Source organism: Eumetopias jubatus, unplaced genomic scaffold (genome assembly GCF_037043125.1).
Source record: "Eumetopias jubatus isolate StellerSeaLion01/CBP00866 unplaced genomic scaffold, mEumJub1_p1.0 scaffold_10, whole genome shotgun sequence".
Lineage (NCBI taxonomy): Eukaryota > Metazoa > Chordata > Mammalia > Carnivora > Otariidae > Eumetopias > Eumetopias jubatus.
The window spans coordinates 86,821,162-86,843,022 of record NW_028274816.1 but is presented as its reverse complement, the minus strand read 5'-3'; the positions used below and the strand labels follow the sequence as shown (position 1 = coordinate 86,843,022).

Sequence of the window (21,861 nt, the reverse complement as noted above, 5' to 3'; positions counted from 1 at the left end):
GGGGTGGGGAGAGCGGGCGCCCGGCCCGCAACTTCCGGAGGCGCGGGGTGGGAGGGCGCTCCGGGTCTCATTTGCATGGGGCGCCCGGGAACGCGGCCCTGCGGGAGCGCGCGGCCTTCCCAAGGCGGCGGCGCGAGGCGGCCTGAGAGTGCGCCCGCGTGCACGTCCGCTCCCCCTCCCCCACTCCGCAGAGGACGACCCCAAATCCTGCGAAGGCCTCAGGGCTCCTTAAACTTGTGGGGCTGGCGCGACCCCTAGAATCCCGACCTCGAGTCCCGGGGCCACCGCCCTCCCTGCTTGTGGGGCGGGACGCAGGAACACGCCGGACGCCGGACCCCGGACCAAAGGCCCCAGGGCCCGACTCATGGAGGCGCCCAGTAACTTTGAAGTGAAAGACTGTTGAAGACCCCTGGCTCGCGTGAGTCGAGCTCCTAGGAGACGAACTCCTAAACCAGAGTTGGGGCTGGGAGCGTCCGCTTTGAACATCTAGTTCCACCCCGAGACGATTTCCACCCAGCTCAGGTAATCGGCAATGTTCTTTCTGTGGAACTGACGTCTGCTCTAGAATTGGCAGTTACAGCCCCGTCTAGAACACGCGGAACACTAAGTTTCGTTGATGCTCCTTTGTAGACTTTACGCCATTTTATGACCACATCCAAACAGATTTGCCTACAAACTGTAAACTCAGATTTGGTTAAGTGACCCATCTTCCTGTAGTTCCCCATCTGAACACCCCGGTACTTCCAAAACCAATGTTAACAGGAGCATTACAAAGGGGAGACTAGTGTCTTGTTCTAAAGTGATCTCATTAAAAAGCCTTGAAGAGGTATAATCGGCAACAGTCCTCCACGGTCGCCCCCCCCCTTCCCACTCACATCACACAACCTGAGTGTAAAGTCCAAACTCAATGAAATACTGGTGGTTCTGCCATCATTATCTTAGTATCATTCAACTCCACTTTCTAGACCCTAAGCTTTCTAAGTAGACAATGTAACACCCTGAGCAAACATGTTTACATAGAATTTCTTAAAATCTGTTCTGATAATATCATAAGGACTGACAGCACTGTCCCTCCTTCACAATACTTGAAATTTGATTAGGCACTTCTCTTCATAAAATTTATTAAAAAACAAAACACTGAAGTTACAAGTTGTGACACAAATCAGGGACATCTCTTTTCCAGGATCCCGACCATTAGAGAGAAGGGCACAGACAGGGTTCCTACTTCCTAAAAGTCCTAATAGAAACCATAACTCAGGCTAGTATTTGTAGGGCTAACCTGTTTTAGTGAAATTGGACAGATTCTGTAATAAAGCTGCTGACTTCATTTTCCAAATGCGTTGCATCATAAGGGAGAAAGACTTTACACCCCCCAGAACCTATAAATCCCCTTATTCTTCCCAAGGAAATGTCCAATAGTTCAAATGAACCAGTGGTTATGCTCATCATCTCAGAGGTCTCACTTTTTAAGATAGGAAATTGGTCCCTAAATGACAAGCCAAAGAACACAGTTTAGTAGTGTAGCTAGACCTAAAAGCCAAGTCTCCATGCCCAATTTGGACAGTTAATATAGCATGTTGATCTAGAACTTTCTGCCTAGAACCTAAAGAGCTTTTTCCTTATCTTCTGTCTCCTCAGGTCCTCATGCCCCTTCCTTTGGAGTCCTCTTCTGTAACCTCTCACCGTTGAGAGACACCTTGCAAGATGAGAGGACTTAAAATCTTACATGTTACTACTGCCCAGCACAAAGGGTAGGTGGAGAATCTAAAATATATTGGCTAATAATTATTTTGCCTATCATTTATCCATACTACTCATGTATTTTATTACCACAGATATCATTTTGGTGTTTTGAACACCTGCTGTAACTTTAAACTTTAAAAGTTTAAGTTTGTTGCACTTTTTTTTTTTTTTAAGATTTTTTATTTATTCATTTGTGAGAGAGACAGAGAGAGCACAAGCAGTGGGAGAGGCAGAGGGAGAGGGAGAAGCAGACTCCCCGCCGAGCAGGGAGCCCGATACGGGACTCGATCCCAGGACCCTGGGACCATGACCTGAGCCGAAGGCAGACGCCCAACCATCTGAGCCACCCAGGCGCCCAGTTTGTTGCACTTGAATGACTCATCAATCCTTGGGCAATAGGATTTAGGGTAACAGAAAAAAAAAAAGCAACTGAACAGGTAGAACACTGAAACAGTCTCAAAAAGATGACACAGGACACAATGTTTCAAAATTTGTACATCGTTTACTTGAAGCAACAGTCCAGGATTGTGAAGTACAACACACATTTTAAGGATGAGACTTCAGTTCATGGTCAAGCACCAGCATCATGCACACAGCTTCAAGTTACCTAAGAAGAGCACTGCCCCCTTGGGGTCTGTTCGCCACGAAGACCCACTTCCATGTGGCCACCGCCCTTGCTTGCTTACCACTTGGAATTTGTCATTTGAGCGCATATCGAAGCCTTCCTCTGCATGAGAGCAGCGGGCTTAGCTCATCAGCTAGTCGAGTTAGTATCTGGCTTATTTCTTAAGGTTCAAAAATTTAAAAGGCAGTTTTTTGCTTTGCAGGCAGCAAGGCATGAGGCGCCGGCCTCTACTGTTCCATATGGCACAGGAAGATGCTTTTAGCAAAGGGCACTGGCAAGATAGGCCAACAACAAGTAGGTTTGGCAATAAAGACAACCCTGTGTTTGGGGGTCGGAAGGATCGGTGCCTGTGGACTGTTTACTGGTCTGTCCAGTCAAGGCTTGGTAAACCCAAGTAAAGCTGACAAGAAAAGGGTTTTAAAAACCTCAGTACAAAAGATCCTCTAACACATTTGGAACCAAATTGTTCTTAAAAACACTGTACTAAGTGTCACAAAACTTTCCCTCCAATCTACTACTAGAAAACACTCATGCCATGGCCTACAGACCCAGAGGAATCAGGACAGATAAAGAGAAACCTGTTCTTTGAAAAAAAAAAAAAAAAAAAAGACAGCAGTACATAAAGTGCTTCTTTTTTAATGAAAACAAATCCAAAAGATGTACAGTCAGGCTCAAGTTGTGCAGTTCACAAGCATGGAGAAAACAAACAAACAAAACGACAGAGTTCAAGAGAATCGGAGCTAACCCAGGACGAGGCTGGACTTGCCACCAGGGGGGTTTCTTCGGGATGGCACCGGGGCCGGAGCCACTGGGCTGGGCACAGGGGCAGCGGGCACGGGCTTCTCCTCACTCTGCCCCAGGTTGGCCTGCAAGTCTGTGTCCACGTTTTCTAGGAAAACAGAAGGAAGTTAAGGCTAACAACTATTCCCAGGTAAGACAAAAAGTCTTAAGATTTTCTTAGATGATGGTTCAAATCATACCTGGAGATACCAAATCATACCTAAAGAAGGCAACAGTCATTCAACCATGTTCCCACAACCCAAAACTAACCACTGTTAGGTCTTTTGTCATATTTGTCCCCAGGCCTTTTTCTGTGTATGTTTTCTAAATTATACACATATATGAAGATGTATTTTATTTTTTTTTTATAGGTTTATTAGAGAGAGAGTGCAGGGGGAGGGACAGGTGTCCTGAAGATGTAAGTATTTTAAATTAGAACATTACAGATAAGTGGGGCACCTGGGTGGCTCAGTCGGTTAAGCGTCTGACTCTGGATTTTGGCTCAGGTTGTGATCTCAGGGTCTTGAAATCAAGCCTCACATGGGGCTCCGTGCTCAGCAGGGAGTCTGCTTGAGATTCTCTCTCCCTCTGCCCCTCCCCACTGCACTCTCTTTCTCTAAAATAAAAGAACATTACAGATAAGCTGTAGGCCCCTGACCCCCCAATATACCTCCACATGTGTCTCTTCTCTCAACTCCCAGAGTGCCTACTGTGGAGTTGTGTCTAGTCCCTTTGTTTAATGAATATTTATATTTTATTCCCAACAGATAATACATACTCCTGTTTTTTGTTTTTGTTTTATTTGACAAAAATGATACAAACTTCCTTTATTTACACTCTTAGAAATTTACCCATTTATACGCATAGTCATAATTCACCTTAATTGCTTTATGGTATTGTATCACAGAGTCTATCCATATGTTTGACATAATATAGTATTGTATTTGCTCTATTGATAGCAAAAAATTGGAACCAACCCAATCATTCCAAACAAAGCTGTAACGTAGATAGTCTAGAGCAGGTGCCCACAGGGATACAAGGGCTCCCATCTTCAATATGAATAGACACTGCACATCATCTCCCAAGAGGCTGTCCTGTGCTCTACCCCCAACCTGCGTCAGAGTACACTGTACAGCTTTGCGCACCCACCATTTGATAACCACCTCACTTTAAAATTTGCCAAACTGGGGCGCCTGGGTGGCTCAGTCAGTTAAGCGGCTGCCTTCAGCTCAGGTCATGATCCCTGGGGTCCTGGGATCGAGCCCCACGTCCGGCTCCCTGCTCAGTGGAGAGCCTGCTTCTCCCTCTCTCTCTGCCTGCCACTCTGCCTACTTGTGCTTTCTCTCTCTGTGTCAAATAATAAAATGTTTAAAAAAAAATACCACTTAAAAAATAAATAAAATTTGACAAACTAATGGGTGATGTTATTTCATTCCTGTTTGGTGTTACATTTCCATGATTACTAGGTGAGCTTGATCTTTCTTTTCAAGTAGGCTCCACGCCCAGAGCGGAGCCCAATGCGGAGCTGGAACTCCTGACTCTGAGATCAAGACCTGAGCTGAGATCTGGAGTCGCCTGCGTGTGCTCTCTCTAACAAAACAAAAAAAAGAAAGAGTTGGACATTTAACTGAGCCACCCAGGCGCCCCTTGATTTCTTTTTCTAACCACAAAGATAATCCACTGTACTGACATCATTTATTAAAGATCTACCTTTCCCCTACTGACTTATAATATCTCCACTAATCAGGTCATTCCCATTTATATTAACTGGGTACTTTCCATGTCAAAGTCTTGAGAATTAGTGCATTATTACCAACATCCTAGACTTTGCTTGATGATCCACTAATCTGTGAAATTCCCAACAAAACATAATATTCTCTTTTTTTTTTTAAGATTTTATTTATTTAGGGGCGCCTGGGTGGCTCAGTTGGTTAAGCAACTGCCTTCGGCTCGGGTCATGATCCTGGAGTCCCGGGATCAAGTCCCACATCAGGCTCCCCGCTCAGCGGGGAGTCTGCTTCTCCCTCTGACCCTCTTCCCTCTCATGCTCTCTGTCTCTCATTCTCTCTCTCTCAAATAAATAAATAAAATCTTTAAAAAAAATTTTATTTATTTATTTGACAGACAGCGAGAGAGGGAACACAAGCAGGAGGAGTGGGAGAGGGAGAAACAGGCTTCCCGCTGAGCAGGGAGCCCGATGCGGGGTTCGATCCCAGGACCCTGGGATCATGACCTGAGCCGAAGGCAGACGCTTAACGACTGAGCCACCCAGGCACCCCCAAACATATATTCTTCATGAGGCAGTTTCCAAACATGGAAAAGTCTTTGTTCCAAGTCAAAAGTGCCTGCAAAAGGCCAGGTCTCATTTCAGTGTTAAACTACCAAATTCAATTCAGTTGCATATTCTAACACCTGCTCTAGAATAAAATCTCTCTCTCTCTCTCATTCTTTCTTACACATACACACAAAGGCACCTTTAGTGTAAGAAACCAAATACTAATTCATAAAACCTGAAAGAAAACTACCTTAAGGTTTAAAGACATTTATTCCCTCCCCTAGATTTAGGAGTTCCAAAACCCTGGAAGCAATAGAAGAGAAATAACTAGTTATAATCTAAGAACGTCACATGGACTCATACTGGACACCAGTGAAAAAGTTCTGATGTTGAAAAAATGTACTGTTCTGATGTTGAAAAAATGTACTTTAAGTCCCTCAAAGACTAACCGTTAAAAGTTCATATTCCTAAAACCACTTGTACCAAGTTTTTGGTTTAGCCGACTTCAATACTGAGAAGTCCAAGGGGGAAGAGGTTTAAGATCAGAAACTCAACAAAAAACTCAGAAATAGGGGTTCCTGGGTGGCTCAACGGGTTAAGCGTGGGCCTTTGGCTCAGGTCTGCTCAGCAGGGAGCCTGCTCCTCCCTCTCCCCCTCTCCCCTGCTCGTGCTTTCTCTTTCTCAAATAAATAAATAAAATCTTAAAAAAAAAAAAACTCAGAAATATGCTACTTCTGCTTCTGACCTTTTATGAAAATTTGGAACATTCTATAGAGGTAACATAACACATACAATGTTCTATACTATTACCAACTGCAAGTAAAAATCAGTATGAAGCTTTCCAAAATGACAGCCGTGTAGTTATAAACAACAGTGTAGCAAGAAAGGGTCATTCCCGCCCCCCCCCCGCCGTTTCCCATTGCCACATTCTTGTTGCACAAGAAGCAGGATCAAATGCATCAAAATTAACTACCCAAGTCCTCTGATAAGGACTTAAATATGTCCCATTTACTGTAAATACAAACAAAACCCAAAAACTGACATCCTGAAACAATCCAAGATGGTCAAATACAGAGCATGAACTCCACCTGAACCAGCCTATTGATTTAAACAGTTTTGCTGCTGCTGCTAGGACTTGGCCTCACCACTACACATGCTCTAACAGTTCCCCATTGTCTGTCTGGATCAGGCAGTTATAGGAGTACTACTAAAGGACACAACATTACCTTGCACCTCTACTGTGGTCATTTATTTCCATAAAATTTCCATAAAATGATTTTTATTTTTTTAAGACTTTTTTTTTTTTTCAAGTAATGTCCACACCCAACGTGGGGCTTGAACTCACAACCCCGAGATCAAGAATTGTCTGCTTCATGGACTGAGCCAGCCAGGTGCCCCTCCAATAAAGTGATTTTTATTTTATTATCTTTTTTTAAATTTTTATATTTTTTAGAAAGACTGACTGCCACGTGCAGCGCCTCAGTTGGATGTGTCTAGAGTCTTCAAAGCTTGACTACCCTACGTTCTCCCAACAAATGGACCTTGAGAGCTTGTTTGGAGGGTCTAGCAGGGGAGCACAACTACTCGTATACCTTTGACCGAAGAACAGTCCTCCTCTGTCGGGGAAGGTCGTCCTCTTCGACCGAGCGTGCAGCTTCGGGAGGGACGCACATGGAGTGGTGAGGGAGGAAGGGGACACCCGCCTTGCTAGCCAGATCAGCCGATCAATGGGGTGACAGATGTTGCAGCCAGATTGCCCTCACATCCTTATCATTTTTTTTTTATTTTAAGTAGGTTCCATGCCCAACATGGAGCTCAAACTCATGACCTCGAAATCAGGAGTCTCAGGCGCCTGGGTGGCTCAGTCGTTAAGCGTCTGCCTTCGGCTCAGGTCATGATCCCAGGGTCCTGGGATCGAGTCCCTGCTTCTCCCTCTCCCACTCCCCCTGCTTGTGTTCCCTCTCTCACTGTGTCTCTGTCAAATAAATAAATAAAATCTTTAAAAAAAAAACAAAACAGTTTTGTCTTTCACGACTAGATAACATGTGAAAGAAAAAAAAAGGCACATATGGAGAATAAACAAGAGCAGGCCTTAATTTAAATGCTCCTTTGTCTAGTCAGAAATACTCCAGCCGGAAAGAATGGAAGCTAGTCTGTTACTCCATCCCTTTAGTCTATAATGAGGCAAGTACAGGCACTGAGAGTAAGGCTTTAGAAACTTACACAGGACCTGACAGAGAAAGCTTTTGTCTGTTGAATCTAATAACTGAAAAATGGGACTTTAAACACTGGGGCGCCTGGGTGGCTCTGTCAGTTAAGCGTCTGCCTTTGGCTCAGGTCATGATCCCAGGGTTCTGGGATTGAGCCCCACATCGTGCTCCCTGCTCAGCAGGGAGTCTGCTTCTCCTTCTGCCCCTCCCTCCCATGCTCACTCTCTCTCAAATAAATAAAATCTTTGGGGCGCCTGGGTGGCTCAGTCATTGAGCGTCTGCCTTCGGCTCGGGTCATGGTCCCGGTGTCCTGGGATTGAGCCCTGCATCGGGCTTCCCGCTCAGCGGGAGGCCTGCTTCTCCCTCTCACACTCCCCCTGCTTGTGTTCCTACTCCCTATCTCTCTCTCTCTTTCATATAAATAAATAAATAAATAAAATCTTTAAAAAATAATAAAAAAATAAACACAAACACTTCTACTATAATACCTATCTTAAATACTCCTGACTTGTCTTTCTTCCTTGGCACATCAATGAGGTCACTGAACAGACACTTACATCAGAATAAATGATATAGTGGTTTATTATAAGAATGAAAGAATTAGAACATCAAGAAGTGCAGCCGACTGTCCAACTTGCCTAAAGGCGGGAAAGACTTCGACCTAAATCCCGTGGACCTTCTCCCTCTGCTACAGATTTCCCACATGCTTCCTTTAGCCATTCCTGTATTTCATTCCCCAAAAGAGGAAGGCAATTTTCCTTATGTCCAAACAAAATCTGTGTTACTTAAACTGAGTAGAAAGAAGAAAAATAAAAAATAAACTGAGTAGAGTAGCTTGACTTCAAAGTAGCTTGGCAGCAGGACTCTACGCCACCAGATGGATCTTGAATTCTTATGCCCCTTGTCACTTCACGACAAATGAACTAAAAGTAAAGGCTTGTCATACTACTCAGCGCAGGGTGCTGTTCACCTGAACAATCTATAACAAACTGAACTGGGGGAGAATTATTATTAGCAGGAATAATGACACATTTTTTTCCTAATTTCATCAGGGGCTCTCACATATTTCTCCAGGCTCCCCAGACTTCTAACTATATCCACTGTCCAAAAGTAGTGACTAAGGATTAGCTGATTCTTGCTAAGTAAGGTCTGATGTGGAAGTATTTCAGAAGATGAAAAGCAGCAAAACTGAAAAGCCCTGAAGATTTCTTTACCTCCAGAAGAGTCTTTGCAAACAGAACACACTGGACACAAACAATAACGAATTCATCTTCAGTCCAGTGAGACAGTGACTTGGGCACCGAGGAGGAACCCAGGTAATGCTCACAAAGGTTCAGGAGACTCTCCTCCCACCATGCCCATCAAGAAGCACTGTCTGAGGGGCGCCTGGGTGGCTCAGTCGGTGAAGCCTCTTCCTCTGGCTCAGGTCATGATCTCAGGGTCCTGGGATCAGGCCCTGGGTCAGGCTTCCTGCTCAGCAGGGCATCTGCTTCTCCCTCTCCCTCTGCCCCTCCTCCCGCTCGTGCTCTCTTACTTACTCTCTCTCTTAAAAAAAATCTTTATTTTTTTTTTAAAGATTTTATTTATTTGACAGAGAGAGACACAGCGAGAGAGGGAACACAAGCAGGGGGAGTGGGAGAGGGAGAAGCAGGCTTCCTGCCAAGCAGGGAGCCCGATGTGGGGCTCGATCGATCCCAGGACCCTGAGATCATGACCTGAGCTGAAGGCAGACGCTTAACGACTGAGCCACCCAGGCGCCCCCAAAAAAATCTTTAAAAAAGAAAAGAAACGTCGTCTGAGAGGGCAGAAGAGGAATCTGGTTCTTAAACCTATTTCACAGGACAACTGCCTCACAAAATGTAATAGTAGAAAGAGGCCCTGAGGAAGCAGCCTCTTCCTTCTGGACCAGACGGCCTTCGGACGGCTGCATTTCACTGAGTCAACTTTCACCTGATTCCTACTGCCTGACACGCACGAGCCTTTCATTACATGCAGAAGTAATTCTCTGGCACTTGTTAAGGAAGTTCCAATAAATACTTCAAAGATTGAACATCATTAAATAAATGATTATAGCTCATTTCCACATCTAACTGGTAACATGGATGCTGAGAATTTACATCTGCCCCCTAAATCATCATCTACAAGATCACAGAGGTACCGACCGATGTCTTGCTGAATAAGCACCTCAGCATAAAATCAAACAAACTTGGCAAATTAAATGCTGTGGGCCAAGCTTGAAATGCCAGCACCTTATTACTAAAAAGCTCTCATTAAGAACAACAGACACCAGCCTGACTACTGTACACATATTTGTGAAAGACTCTCTGTTTTTCCTTTCTGGTGCATTTCTGACGTTGCTCTCACTGTGGCAGATGCAAACGTGGCCATGTTTGCTAACTTCCCAGTTTCATTTTTCTTTCCTCCCAACTCAGTGTGTGCCGGCACTTGGGGCAAAGCCAGGTTTCACTCCCCAGTCTCTTTCTCCAAGACATGATTTCAGTAAAAATTCCAATCTATGCTAAAACCATTTACAGAACCAGAAATTTGGGCTTCAGAAGGACTCACCATGAATGTCGCCTTCTCCCTAGAAAAGAAAAGAAATTTAAAATTTACTTCAGTTTTTATTTTTCTTTTTTTTAAGTTAATTTTTTTCAGTAATCTCTACACCCAACATGGGGCTCAAACTCACAACCCTGAGATCGAGTCACATGCTCCTCTGACTGAGCCGGCCAGGTGCCCCTCAAAACTTATGCCAGATTTTAATTTTATAACAAACAAATAAAGCAGTCACAGTTCTGACAGGCTACTATCTATTTGAAACCAAATGTGAAATTTCATTTTGATGCAGTCAAGTCCAGGGTCAGGACACAAAACAATTACATTACGACCTTTACTTACTTCGGGACGAGGCTGAACAAAAATGCTGCAGGACAAGTTGCCCCAGTGCCAGCAATATCCAACACACCAAAAAACATGAACATTTCCATCAATGGCCTAATTCAATGAGCATTTCAGAGGATCTTTTATCAGAATGGGAAACTGGTAAATTTATCCTTCCATTCTCCCTCTCCTTATCCAGTTGCTGAAGGGGCTCTATAAATTCCAAAGCCCCACAGAGGTCTCTCCACATTTGCACAGCTAATGCCTCTGTGTGCTCGGAGGTCCCTGCTCACAGGCTTCTAGACACATCCCTGGGGGCATGGGACCATGCTCCTCTGCAGACACCTAAGGGTAACGCCCAGGCTGCAGTTCTCCTGGAGTTCGGCTCAAAACAATTGGGCAATGTTTGCCAACAACGAAAACAGTCTGAACTCACAAATGCTATTACATATGAGTTACACAGGAAATAAGTGTGATCCAGAAGTTCCCAAAATCAACAGTGAAGGAGAGAGACTAATCCTACTGGTAGAAGAGACATCTGAACAAACCCAGATATGTCACCTCACTTTTCTGACTTTATTCTTTATTGATCTTCCATTCCCAATATGGCCTCAGTCCCTTTCCTAATTATCTCTATGTGAGACTCCAGTGGTGGAACTGAAGCTCTTCGTACAATAGGAGAGAAGTGAATTTCTAAACTGTATTAACCTCAAAGCCCTTTTCCCCCCCATGTTGTCACACTGACCTTCAGATCTAAGAAGTCTCCAGCGTTCGCTTCAGAAGAGTTCCTTCTCTGGGGTCCAGATGACTCAGAATCCTCTCTGCCACCACTAGACTTGGCACCTGAATTAAAACATACTTTCGTGAGGAACACAACAGAAAGAACTAAAGCAAAAACAATTCTTTCGTGAGTGATGTTCGTGGTAGTCTCATATTACAAAATGAGCAAACAGGGTTAGGAGGGTTAACTGAGAGCTTAAAAATTCTACCAAATAACCCAATTTGACCTCAGTCCTTATTCTGACCCCTCAAGACTCAGCAGTTCCCACTTCTTGGTCCCAGTCTTTCCTCCACTGACAAGCTTTAACTGTTGTTGATCTCATTACGGTTGAGCTGGATTTTGCTCATCACACAAAACCAACTTTAGTTATTCATGCTGGGTCTGTCCCTTTTACCAGTGATCACAGATATAAGCAGTACCTGCCGACTTGGCCCATGAAGGAGGATTTTCCTCAGGTGTCCCAAAGATGCTAGATGCCATTTTGTTCCTCCTCACAGGCTGTTCTGCTGGTTCATCAAAGCCTAATGAAAAATTGGATCCACCGCCTGGAGGCCGCAAAACCCTTGGCATAATGGCAAAACATCCATTTCAGATCATACCAAAACATTTCTAGGCATAAATGTTTTCAAATAACTTTCATTTCATTTCCCTCACCCATTCGTTCCTCCTACCCCACCCCCCACAAGTGAGAGCTGCTAATGGGAAAAAGGAATTGATTCACCATGGTATAAATTCTACACTGGATCACACCAGTCAGAAGGGCTAGTGGCAGACAGACAAGAAACAACAAGTGTTTTTGTTTGTTTTTTTTGTTGTTGTTGTTTTTTTAAAGATTTTATTTATTTATTTGATGGAGAGAGCGAGAGAGCACAAGCAGGGGGAACAGTAGAGGGAGAGGGAGAAGCAGGTTCCCCGCCAAGCAGGGAGCCCGATGCGGGGCTCGATCCCAGGACCCTGGGATTATGACCTGAGCCGAAGGCGGACGCTTAACGACTGAGCCACCCAGGCGCCCCGAAACAACAAGTGTTGACGAGAATGTGGAGAAAGGAACCCTGTACATTGTTTGTGGGAATGGAAATTGGTGCAGCCACTGTGGAAAACAGTATGGAGGGTCCTGAAAAAATTAATAATAGAAGTATCATATGACTCAGTAATTCCACTCTGGACATCTACCCGAAGAAAACAAAAACACTAATTTGGAAAGATATATGCACCCCTAAGTTTACTGCAGCATTATTTACAACAGGCAAGATATGGAAGCAGCCCAAGTGTCCACTGATAAAGGAACAGATAAAGAAGATGTGGTGTATGGATACAATGGGATATTACTCAGCCATAAACAAGAATGAAACCTTGCCATTTGAGACAACATGGATGGATGTAGAGAGTATGAGGCTAAATGAAATAAGTCAGACAGAAACAAATACATGATTTCACTTCTACATGAAACCCAAAAAACAAACCAAATGAACAAACAAAAAACCCAGAAATAGACTCACAAACACAGAGAACAAACTGGTGGTGGCCAGAAGGGAGGGGGGGCAGGGGGATGGGTAAACCAGGTGAAGGGGATTAAGAGGTACCAATTTCCAGTTATAAAATAAGTAAGTCACAGGACTGAAAAGTACAGCAAAGGGAAAATAATAATATTGAATAAATTTGTATGGTGACACATGGACAACACTTATCGTGGTGGGCATCTCACAATGTATAGAATTGTCCAATATTATATGTTGTGCACCTGAGACTAATATAATATTGTATGTCAACTATTCTCAATAAAAAAAACTGAATATTTGTAGTAAGGTTGTCTGACGCACAAGGCAGCTGAAAAAACCTGGTTGATGTCCCCTTTTAGGAGACAGCAAAAGACCTAACAGACCTTGCCTAATGGGCTTAGCTGGATATATTTGCAAAGAAGTTTAGAAGTGCATCTTGTTATTTATGTATTCAGAAGGCATTTCCATTTTTATTTCCAACAAAACTAAAAGTGGGAGAATAAACATGTAAAAGTTAAGTTGATCAATTTGGAAAACCAAGGAAAGCTTATGATACTCTCCTCCTGTCTGGGCGTCACCAGCGAGCCCTGTTTATACACCTCTAAAGCACGCTGCGTTCTCACTAGCAAACATGAGGGACTAACCACAAGGAGGAAGTCCAGACGAGACATTGGTGGAAGACTCCCAGCATGTTCGATAACCAGGCACCACTGGACACCCTCTATAGCTTTCGGTTCAGCAAGGAAACCCAGCACTGGCACATTTCCAGAGCTTCCTGCCTCGGGTTGATCAATGTGTTCCCTCCCTGGAAAAACTCAATTTAACTTGTCCTGTCACTGCTCGGAAAGAGAAAATGGACATGGTGTTACAGGAAGATTTTCTAACTACTAATTCTATTCCGTTATTGGGGACAGGAGTAGTCAGTCTGGTCTTCTACTTCTTCTTGAATCAGTTTGAGAAATATTTTTCCAGAAGGATGTCCATCTCATCCAAGTTCCCAAATAAATAACAATTGTCATTTGCAAATGATGCTCCTTACATTAGAAAGGAAAAATCAAAACATTTATGGCATAAATTCCCTTCTAAGTGCCCTTCTAAGGGCATTCCAAGTCTTGATTTTTTTTAATCTATTGTTGCATTTTGGGGCGCCTGGGTGGCTCAGTCGGTTGAGCGGCTGCCTTCGGCTCAGGTCATGATCCCAGGGTCCTGGGATCGAGCCCCGCATCAGCGGGAAGCCCACTTCTCCCTCTGCCTGCCTCTCTGCCTACTAGTGCATCTCTCTGTCAAATAAATAAATAAATAATCTTAAAAAAAAAAAATAAATCTATTGTTGCTTTTTTTTTTTAGATTTTATTTATTTATTTGACAGAGAGAGACATAGCGAGAGAGGGAACACAAGCAGGGGGAGAGGCAGAGGGAGAAGCAGGCTTCCCGCCGAGCAGGGACCCCGATGCGGGGCTTGATCCCAGGACCCTGGGATCATGACCTGAGCCGAAGGCAGATGTTTAACAACTGAGCCACCCAGGAGCCCCAAATCTATTGTTGCATTTTAAATATTTTCTCACTTCCATTATTTTCTTCTTTGGCCCACACATTATTTAAAAGTACATTTATAAGTTTCCAAACATAGGGGTCTTTTTGGTTTATTAATTTCTAGCTTTTTAATTATAACACAGACAACTGCCTGTATGACATGAATCCTCTGAAATTTGAGGAAAGGTGTTTTTAAGGCCTAATCTTTGGTCAACTTAATAAATCTATATATGTTTGAAAAGAATGTGTATTTGCCAATGTTCTATTGGTCTACTAGGATCAAGCCTACTAAATGTGAGTTGTTCAAATCTACTGATTTTTAAGTATGTTTTTTCACTTAATGAGGGAATCTATTAACAATTCCTACTACAATGAAGAGTTTTGTCAGTTTCTCCTCAGAATTCTGAGTTTTCTCTCAAAAAGACTGCCACTGGGGACACCTGGGCAGCTCCAACGGTTAAGTGTCTGACTCTTGACTTCAGCTCAGGCCATGATCTCAGGGTCCTGGGATCTGCTCAGCAAAGAGTCTGCTGGAGGATTCTAACCCTCTCCCTCTGCCCCTCCCCACAACCACACACACACTTTCTCCTTCTAAAATAAATCTTTAAACCAAAAAAAAAAAAAAAAGGAGAAGAGGGGTGCCTGTTTGTCTCAGTCAGTAGATCCTGCAACTGTCAATCTCGGGGTCATGAGTTCAAGCCCCACATTGGGTGTAGAGATTACTTAAAAAAAGTATAAGAATCACAAGACAAGGGCACCTGCGTGGCTCAGTCGTTAGGCGTCTGCCTTCGGCTCGGGTCATGATCCCAGGGTCCTGGGATCGAGCCCCACATCAGGCTCCCCGCTCAGTGGGAGGCCTGCTTCTCCCTCTCCCACTCTCCCTGCTTGTGTTCCCTCTCTCGCTGTGTCTCTCTCTGTCAAATAAATAAATAAAATCTTTAAAAAAAAAAAGAATCACAAGACAAAAATGGACAAAAGGTACTAACAGGCAATTTAAAAATATGGATAGCAGAACGCCTGGGTGGCTCAGTCGTTATGCGTCTGCCTTCGGCTCAGGTCATGATCCCAGGGTCCTGGGATCGAGCCCAGCATCAGGCTCCCTGCTCCGTGGGAAGCCTGCTTCTCTGTCTCCCACTCCCCCTGCTGTGTTCCCTCTCTTGCTGTGTCTTTCTCTCTGTCAAATAAATAAATAAAATCAAAACAATAAAATAAAAATAAAAATATGCATAGCCTCGGGGCACCTGGGTGGCTCAGATGGTTAGGCATCTGCCTTCAACTCAGGTCATGATCCGGGGGTCCTGGGATCAAGCCCAGCGTCCGACTCCTGGCTCAGCGGGGAGCTTGCTTCTCCCTCTCCTTCTGCCTCTTCCCCTGCTCATGCTCTCTCTATCTCTGTGTCTCAAATGAATAAATAAAAAATCTATAAAAAAATAAAAATATGGATAGCCTCTAAACATTAAAAATTCAATCCCACTAGCAAATAAATGAAATTTAAAACAAAAGCATATATATTTTGCTTATCAGACTGGTAAATATGAAAAAAATGCCAATTGCCAGCACAATTAAAGTATGAGAGTATAAATTTGTACAAACTTTCTTTAAAAAAAAGATTTTTGGGGGCGCCTGGGTGGCTCAGTTGTTAAGCGTCTGCCCTCGGCTCAGGTCGTGATCCCAGGGTCCTGGGATCGAGACCCACATCGGGCTCCCTGCTCGGCGGGAAGCCTGCTTCTCCCTCTCCCACTCCCCCACTTGTGTTCCCTCTCTTGCTGTGTCTCTCTCTGTCAAATAAATAAATAAAATTTTTAAAAAATAAATTAAATTTTTTAAGAAGATTTTTATTGGAGAGAGAGAGATAGAGACAGAGAGCACAAGCAGGGGGAAAGGCAGAGGGAGAGGGAGAAGCAGACTCCGCTGAGTTGGAGCCCAACACAGGGCTCGATCCCAGGACCTGGAGATCATGACCTGAGCTGAAGGCAGACACTTAACCATCTGAGCCACCCAGGCACCCCAAATTTGTACAAACTTTTTTTTTTTAGATTTTATTTACTTATTTGACAGAGAGAGACACAGCAAGCGCAGGAACACAAGCAGGGGGAGTATGAGAGGAAGAAGCAGGTTTCCCGCAGAGCAGGGAGCCCGATGTGGGTCTCAATTCCAGGACCCTGGAATCATGACCTGAGCCGAAGGCAGACACTTAACCACTGAGCCACCCAGGCGCTCCTTGTACAGACTTTCTCAAGGATATTTTGATAGTATGTGTCAACTGTTTGCTTTTTATATGAACCGGCATTTCTACTTCCAGAAATTATCCTAATCAGATAACCAGATATATGTACAAGGGTATTCCTATAAAAATGTTAATCTGTTAATAAAATTGGGAATACCCTAACTGGCCCTTAATAGGGGCTTAGTTATCAAAGCATGTCCGTACAACAGAAAACTGGATACATTAGGGTCAGATTTACCTTCATTAGTAGATGTGAGAAGTTATTCAAAACACAACAAATGAAAAATGTTGGAAAACAAACGTAAGGCCAATTACGTTTTACATAAAATGCTGTGTATATAGAGAGATACACTTACCTAGTTGTGTGACCTTGGGAAAACTGCTTCACCTCTCTCTATGCTTTGGTTTTCTCTTCTAGAAGAAGAGGTTCATGGCAGTTGTCTTGTAAGACTATTCTAAGGATATCCTATAGACTGTGCTCAGAACAGAACCTAGAACATAGCCATCATAGCTACTAGCTACTATCATCTGAACTAGACATAAATGCCTGAGAATACATACACACAATGTTATCCAGGGTTTGTGCTCTCAGATGGGGTTTCAGGTGAATTTCAATGTCCTTTTTCATACTTCATATTTTTCTATATTGCCATTAATCCAAAATTCTTTTATTTTTAAAAAAAAATTTTTTTTTTTTATTTGAGAGAGAGAATGAGATAGAGAGAGCATGAGAGGGGGGAGGAGGGTCAGAGGGAGAAGCAGACTCCCCGCTCAGCAGGGAGCCCGATGCGGGACTCGATCCTGGGACTCCAGGATCATGACCTGAGCCGAAGGCAGTTGCTTAACCAACTGAGCCACCCAGGCACCCTTTTTAAAGATTTTTTAAAAAGTAATCTCTACACCCAACATGGGGCTTGAACTCACAACCCCGAGATCAGGAGTCACATACTCCACCAACTGAGCCAGCCAGGTGCCCCAATCTAAAATTCTTGTAAAGGCAGCTTCTGGGACCCAGAATTCCCTGACAATGTTTCTTTTGACAATTCTAGTTTTCCCACTGGCCATGGCATGTGATCGTTCGTGGGTACCCATGTCCCCTTGCATCTTGCAACAGAAATCCTGATTCTCTGTTCCCTCGGGTGCAGCTGACACCCTGGCCTGGGCTCCCTACCACCGCCCCTTCCTACCTTGTCCCTGCTGCCCACAAGTCAGCAGAAGCAAGCCTTAGTTAAGCCCAGGCAGGGCTGAAGGAAACTTGACCAACTATCAACGGGCCTCTCCACCTTATCTAGTTCTTACCTTCTTCATCAATCCAGTCTAGCCACTTTCTTCACCTTTCCCTGAATAGTTGGTTCATCTCCACTTTGGGGTCTTTACTCCCATTCTTACTCAGGCCTAGAGCACTCTCTACCCTTTCCTCAAGGGCTCTTCAAAACCTAGCCTATCTCTTAAACCTCCACCTCCTCCATAAAGTCTATCAGTAAGTACAGAACCCTCCAGAGGCTCAAAGAATATCAGGCAGTACATGGAGGAAAGGATCCTCTCCTTCTGGTGTAAAGTGCCCAGAGCAAATGCTTTTGGACTGTGGGTCATGCGGTCTTTTGCAGTTATCCGGCTCTGCTGTGTAGCACAAAGGCAGCCCCAGACAACATGAAAACGAATGAGCACAGCTCTGTTCAAATAAAACTTTATTTACAGACACTGCATTTGATTTTCATGTAATTTCCACAAGTCAAGAAATGAATTTTTTTTACAACCATTTATGAATATAAAAATCAGGCACCCACTGCATTTGGCCCTTGGGTGATAGTTTGCTGGGCTCTGTTCTATCTGGTTCAACAGCCTCACTTTTAATGGCTCAGCTGGTTAAGCGTCCGACTCTGACTCTTTGTTTCAGCTCAGATCATGCTCTCCCACAATCGTTGTGGGATTGAGCCCCATATCTGGCTCCATGCTCAGCAGGGAGTCGGCTTGAGATTCTCTCTCTCCCTCTCCGTCTGCCCCTCCTCCCACTCACTCTCTCGCTCTCTCTCAAATAAATAAATCTTAAAAAAAAAAGTGTGTCCAGGCATTTTATGAAGATGATTAATTGTAGGTTTGCTTAATTAAACTGTTTAAATCATAATTAAAGGTGTGTTATAAATTCTTAATAGGCTTTCTTTCATGTTAAAGTCTGAAGCAACCAGGTTTTTATCCCTCGTTCCCCAAATCAACAAAGACACCTGAAATAAAATCAAAATTAACTTGCTTCATTGTCATCCCCTTCACTCCTTAGAGATTAGAATGATTTTCCTTTCCATCATAATTAAACCCTCATGAATTATTTTAGCAAGATGAAAATCTCCAGAACCCTAGCAGGCTGGGAAGTATTTTTTGGTATTAAAAAAAGGTTGGGGGGGGAGATACTACCACCCAAACACCAGCTTAAAAAGAAAGTCAAAGCTCTGAGCACCCAACTTTTTTAAAGGTCTGTGTTCCTCCCTCAATACCAGGGAATACCTACTCCGATGACGTCAGTGTTGTAAAGCCCATTTGTAACAGTGAGACATCCCCAAACAAAGGATTTGGATCATAAGACAGAAATTATTTCAGTTTTATTTTTTAAGATCCTCCTATTCTTTCTGAACTAAACCAGGATTACATATTTGAGACTCAACAAAAATGTGCCCAAGTACTACGGATAGCAATTTTTTAAAAATTACTCTTTTTCTTTCTTCTTTCTTTAAACCCCAGAGTTCGCATGTGATCTTTGCAGATCATCCCCTACCAGACTAAATGTATAATGTGCTTATGGAGCCAGAAGAATGTTACTGCAGAAACAAGTGAAGAATTCAGGTGAGCTTACAGAGGAAGGAGAGGTAAGAAGTAAACACAAGGACAAAGCTCCAGTCCTGAGATCACAATATTGGAGGGAAATTGATGACAAAAGGTGAATGAAAACACTTATTGTGCAGAACCAAAAACCATTCCAGTCTCACATTTCCAATACACATATCAAAAAACCAGCATGAGGAATTCATTTGACCCCGTTACTGAAATTCTTTATGAAGCACTAAACAGCACTTAACCCCAAAAGATAAAACCTGATTTTTTACATAATGTGTCAATTTTCACATTCCAATCACTACAGTCTAACCAGCAGAAAGTTGACCGCATGGCACAAAAAGAAAAACCAAGGTTCAGTGTGTTCCAGTGTCCTCTGAAAAAAATGATCTCATTGCAAGGATGACAACAGAAGAGGGAGTGACCAGTATTTTCATAGGTCTGTCCTACTCAAGGTCCCCAACCTGCCAGGACCCACCAATTTAGTTTTATAAATCTTTCCCACTCTTTTCTACATTGTGTAAGGGAAAGGAATGAGTTGAAAAGGGATGTCATGTCCAACCTCCCGCCTAAGACTCACTGCTGAGGCCAGCTTTTTGTCCCCAAGTTCTCCAACCCCCGTGAGGCACTATTTCACAGCCGTCTTCTTAGCCCCACAAAATGGCTCCCTTTGTGCCACTCGCCCAGGACCCCAAGGCTGGCCGCACACGACAGCAGATCTTGATCAGTGAAGAATAGATGCCCAGAAAAAGTGGACCTAAGCTTCCTACAAGCCTTGAGCAGGATCCCAGAAATGCCTGTATGCACCTTAAAAGAACAGTATGCAATTAGCCGAGACAATGTGGACACCTTCCACCGGTTACAAACCCTTCCACCAAGTCAGGCAAGGGCTTGGAAAAGGGTTCCAGTCCAAACACCCAGTGCCCTCTTCCCCAAATGCAGTAGCCAGACTGGCCAGAAAGGCCCCGGCTTCCCAGGTAGAGATAGTACGGAAGAGACAATGGATGTCTCCGGCCCCGCCCAAGAACAGGAACCCTCCTCCAGCTCCGGAACGCGGGCCAGCGAAGAACTCGTTTGGCAAACGTCAAAGGGGGAAAGGGAAGAGGTGGGAAGCAAAGACCAAGGTCCGAAGGTTTGAGCGCAGAAAACCCACTCGGACTGGTTCAGCCCCTTTTCGTGTTCGGAGGTGGGCGCGGGAGGGGAAGGAGTAGGGGTCTTTCCTTTGTTAGCAGAGGGGAAGCACTTCGCAGAGGGCTGACGGCTGGTCCTGACGGGCGTGGGGGTCGCGATGACCAGCCCCGAACGACCACAAATAACACCTGCCGGGCGGGCCCCAGTGGGTAGGAGCCCGCAAGACTCGATTGCTGCGGCCGCAGGAGGTGACTGCCGCGCCGGGCGCGGGGCCGCCACCTGCCCCGGGCCAGAGGCAGGAGCGCGTGGCCGGGGGTGGGACAATGGGGCCTGACCAGGGCGCCCCGGGGACTGCCCGGGCACCTGGGGGCCAAGACCACCGCCCTGCGGCCGGGCCAGCCGCGCCGCAAAGGGAAGGAAGCGAACCCTCTCCGCATGGCCCGACTACCGAAAGCCCGCCGCACTGCGAAGGCGAGCGGCCCCGGCCCTCCCCGGCCGACCCCTCGTTCCGGGGCAGCAATGAATGGGAGAGGAGCGGGAATCGGGCGGGGCCGGCGCGCCGGGCTTGCGGGACGGCACAAAGACGGAGCCGACTGCCGAGCCCCGCCGCCCGGCCGGGCACGAGCGCGGCGCCCCGGGCACATTGCCGCCAACGACCGGCCGCCCGGCCCCCGTGGCGCCGCCGGGCAGCGGCTCTCCCGCCCCCACCCTCCCGAGCTCCGCGCGGGGCGGGTGCGGCCCCGCAGCCTCACCGGGAGCTATTCCTGCTGTTGGGATCGACTCCCTTGAAGGTGGTGGTGGTGGTCATGGTGTCGAAGAGCGAGGTAGGCTGGAGCGGGAGCAGAGCGCTGAAAGGGTCAGGTCCGAGGGGCGCACAAGTGCTCCCCACCCGACCGCCAGCGACCGCTGCAGGAGCCTCCGCCACCGCCTGCTTCACCGGCCGCAGCCTTTATAAGGCTCGAAAAACACCCGCCCCCACCCTGCCGGTATTGGTCAATTCAAATAGCTTTTTTGTTCCTATTGGCTCCCTGGAGTGCCAAGCATCGTGCGGGCACCTTGATGGGCTGCGGTGGCCCCAGCTCAGCCTAAACCCGCCCCCTTCCTGGTCACGGTAGGTCTTTGGAAGTTCCCCCTCCCCCACTCCCAAATCTCGGTGATGATTGGACAAAGGACAAACCGGCCCCGCACTGGGCACAAGTTGTGCTCGCTGTCACTTGAGAAAGTTACCTGACCGAGGGAAAAGCTCGCCCTGGGCGAGTTGGAACCCACAAGCCGAGGACAGACTTGTCTTTACCATTCACTTACTTGCCTTACTCATGGAGAGATAGAGTAAGGCATGCTCCTCAAGGGATGA

General features: G+C 45.3%; 1 protein-coding gene and 1 long non-coding RNA gene across 3 annotated transcripts; one reads left to right on the top strand and one right to left on the bottom strand.

The window, feature by feature from the left end:
* The first annotated feature begins 70 nt into the window (after positions 1-70).
* LOC114216059 (uncharacterized) lies at positions 71-7,425 on the top strand. 2 transcript variants are annotated; one of them, XR_015769308.1, is made up of 4 exons: positions 71-522; positions 1,639-1,751; positions 6,877-7,102; positions 7,215-7,425. It is a non-coding gene; the product is annotated as an uncharacterized LOC114216059 (long non-coding RNA). The 2 variants fall into 2 exon arrangements; XR_003610687.2 differs by having other exon boundaries at positions 7,218-7,422.
* Positions 2,989-21,442, bottom strand: JPT1 (Jupiter microtubule associated homolog 1). Its single transcript, XM_028112319.2, has 5 exons — positions 21,260-21,442; positions 11,714-11,856; positions 11,259-11,356; positions 10,199-10,217; positions 2,989-3,257 (listed from the first exon to the last, which is right to left on the bottom strand). Exons 1-5 carry the CDS (start codon positions 21,313-21,315, stop codon positions 3,109-3,111), a joined length of 465 nt encoding a protein of 154 aa, XP_027968120.1. The 5' UTR covers positions 21,316-21,442; the 3' UTR covers positions 2,989-3,108.
* Between the last annotated feature and the right edge of the window lie 419 nt (positions 21,443-21,861).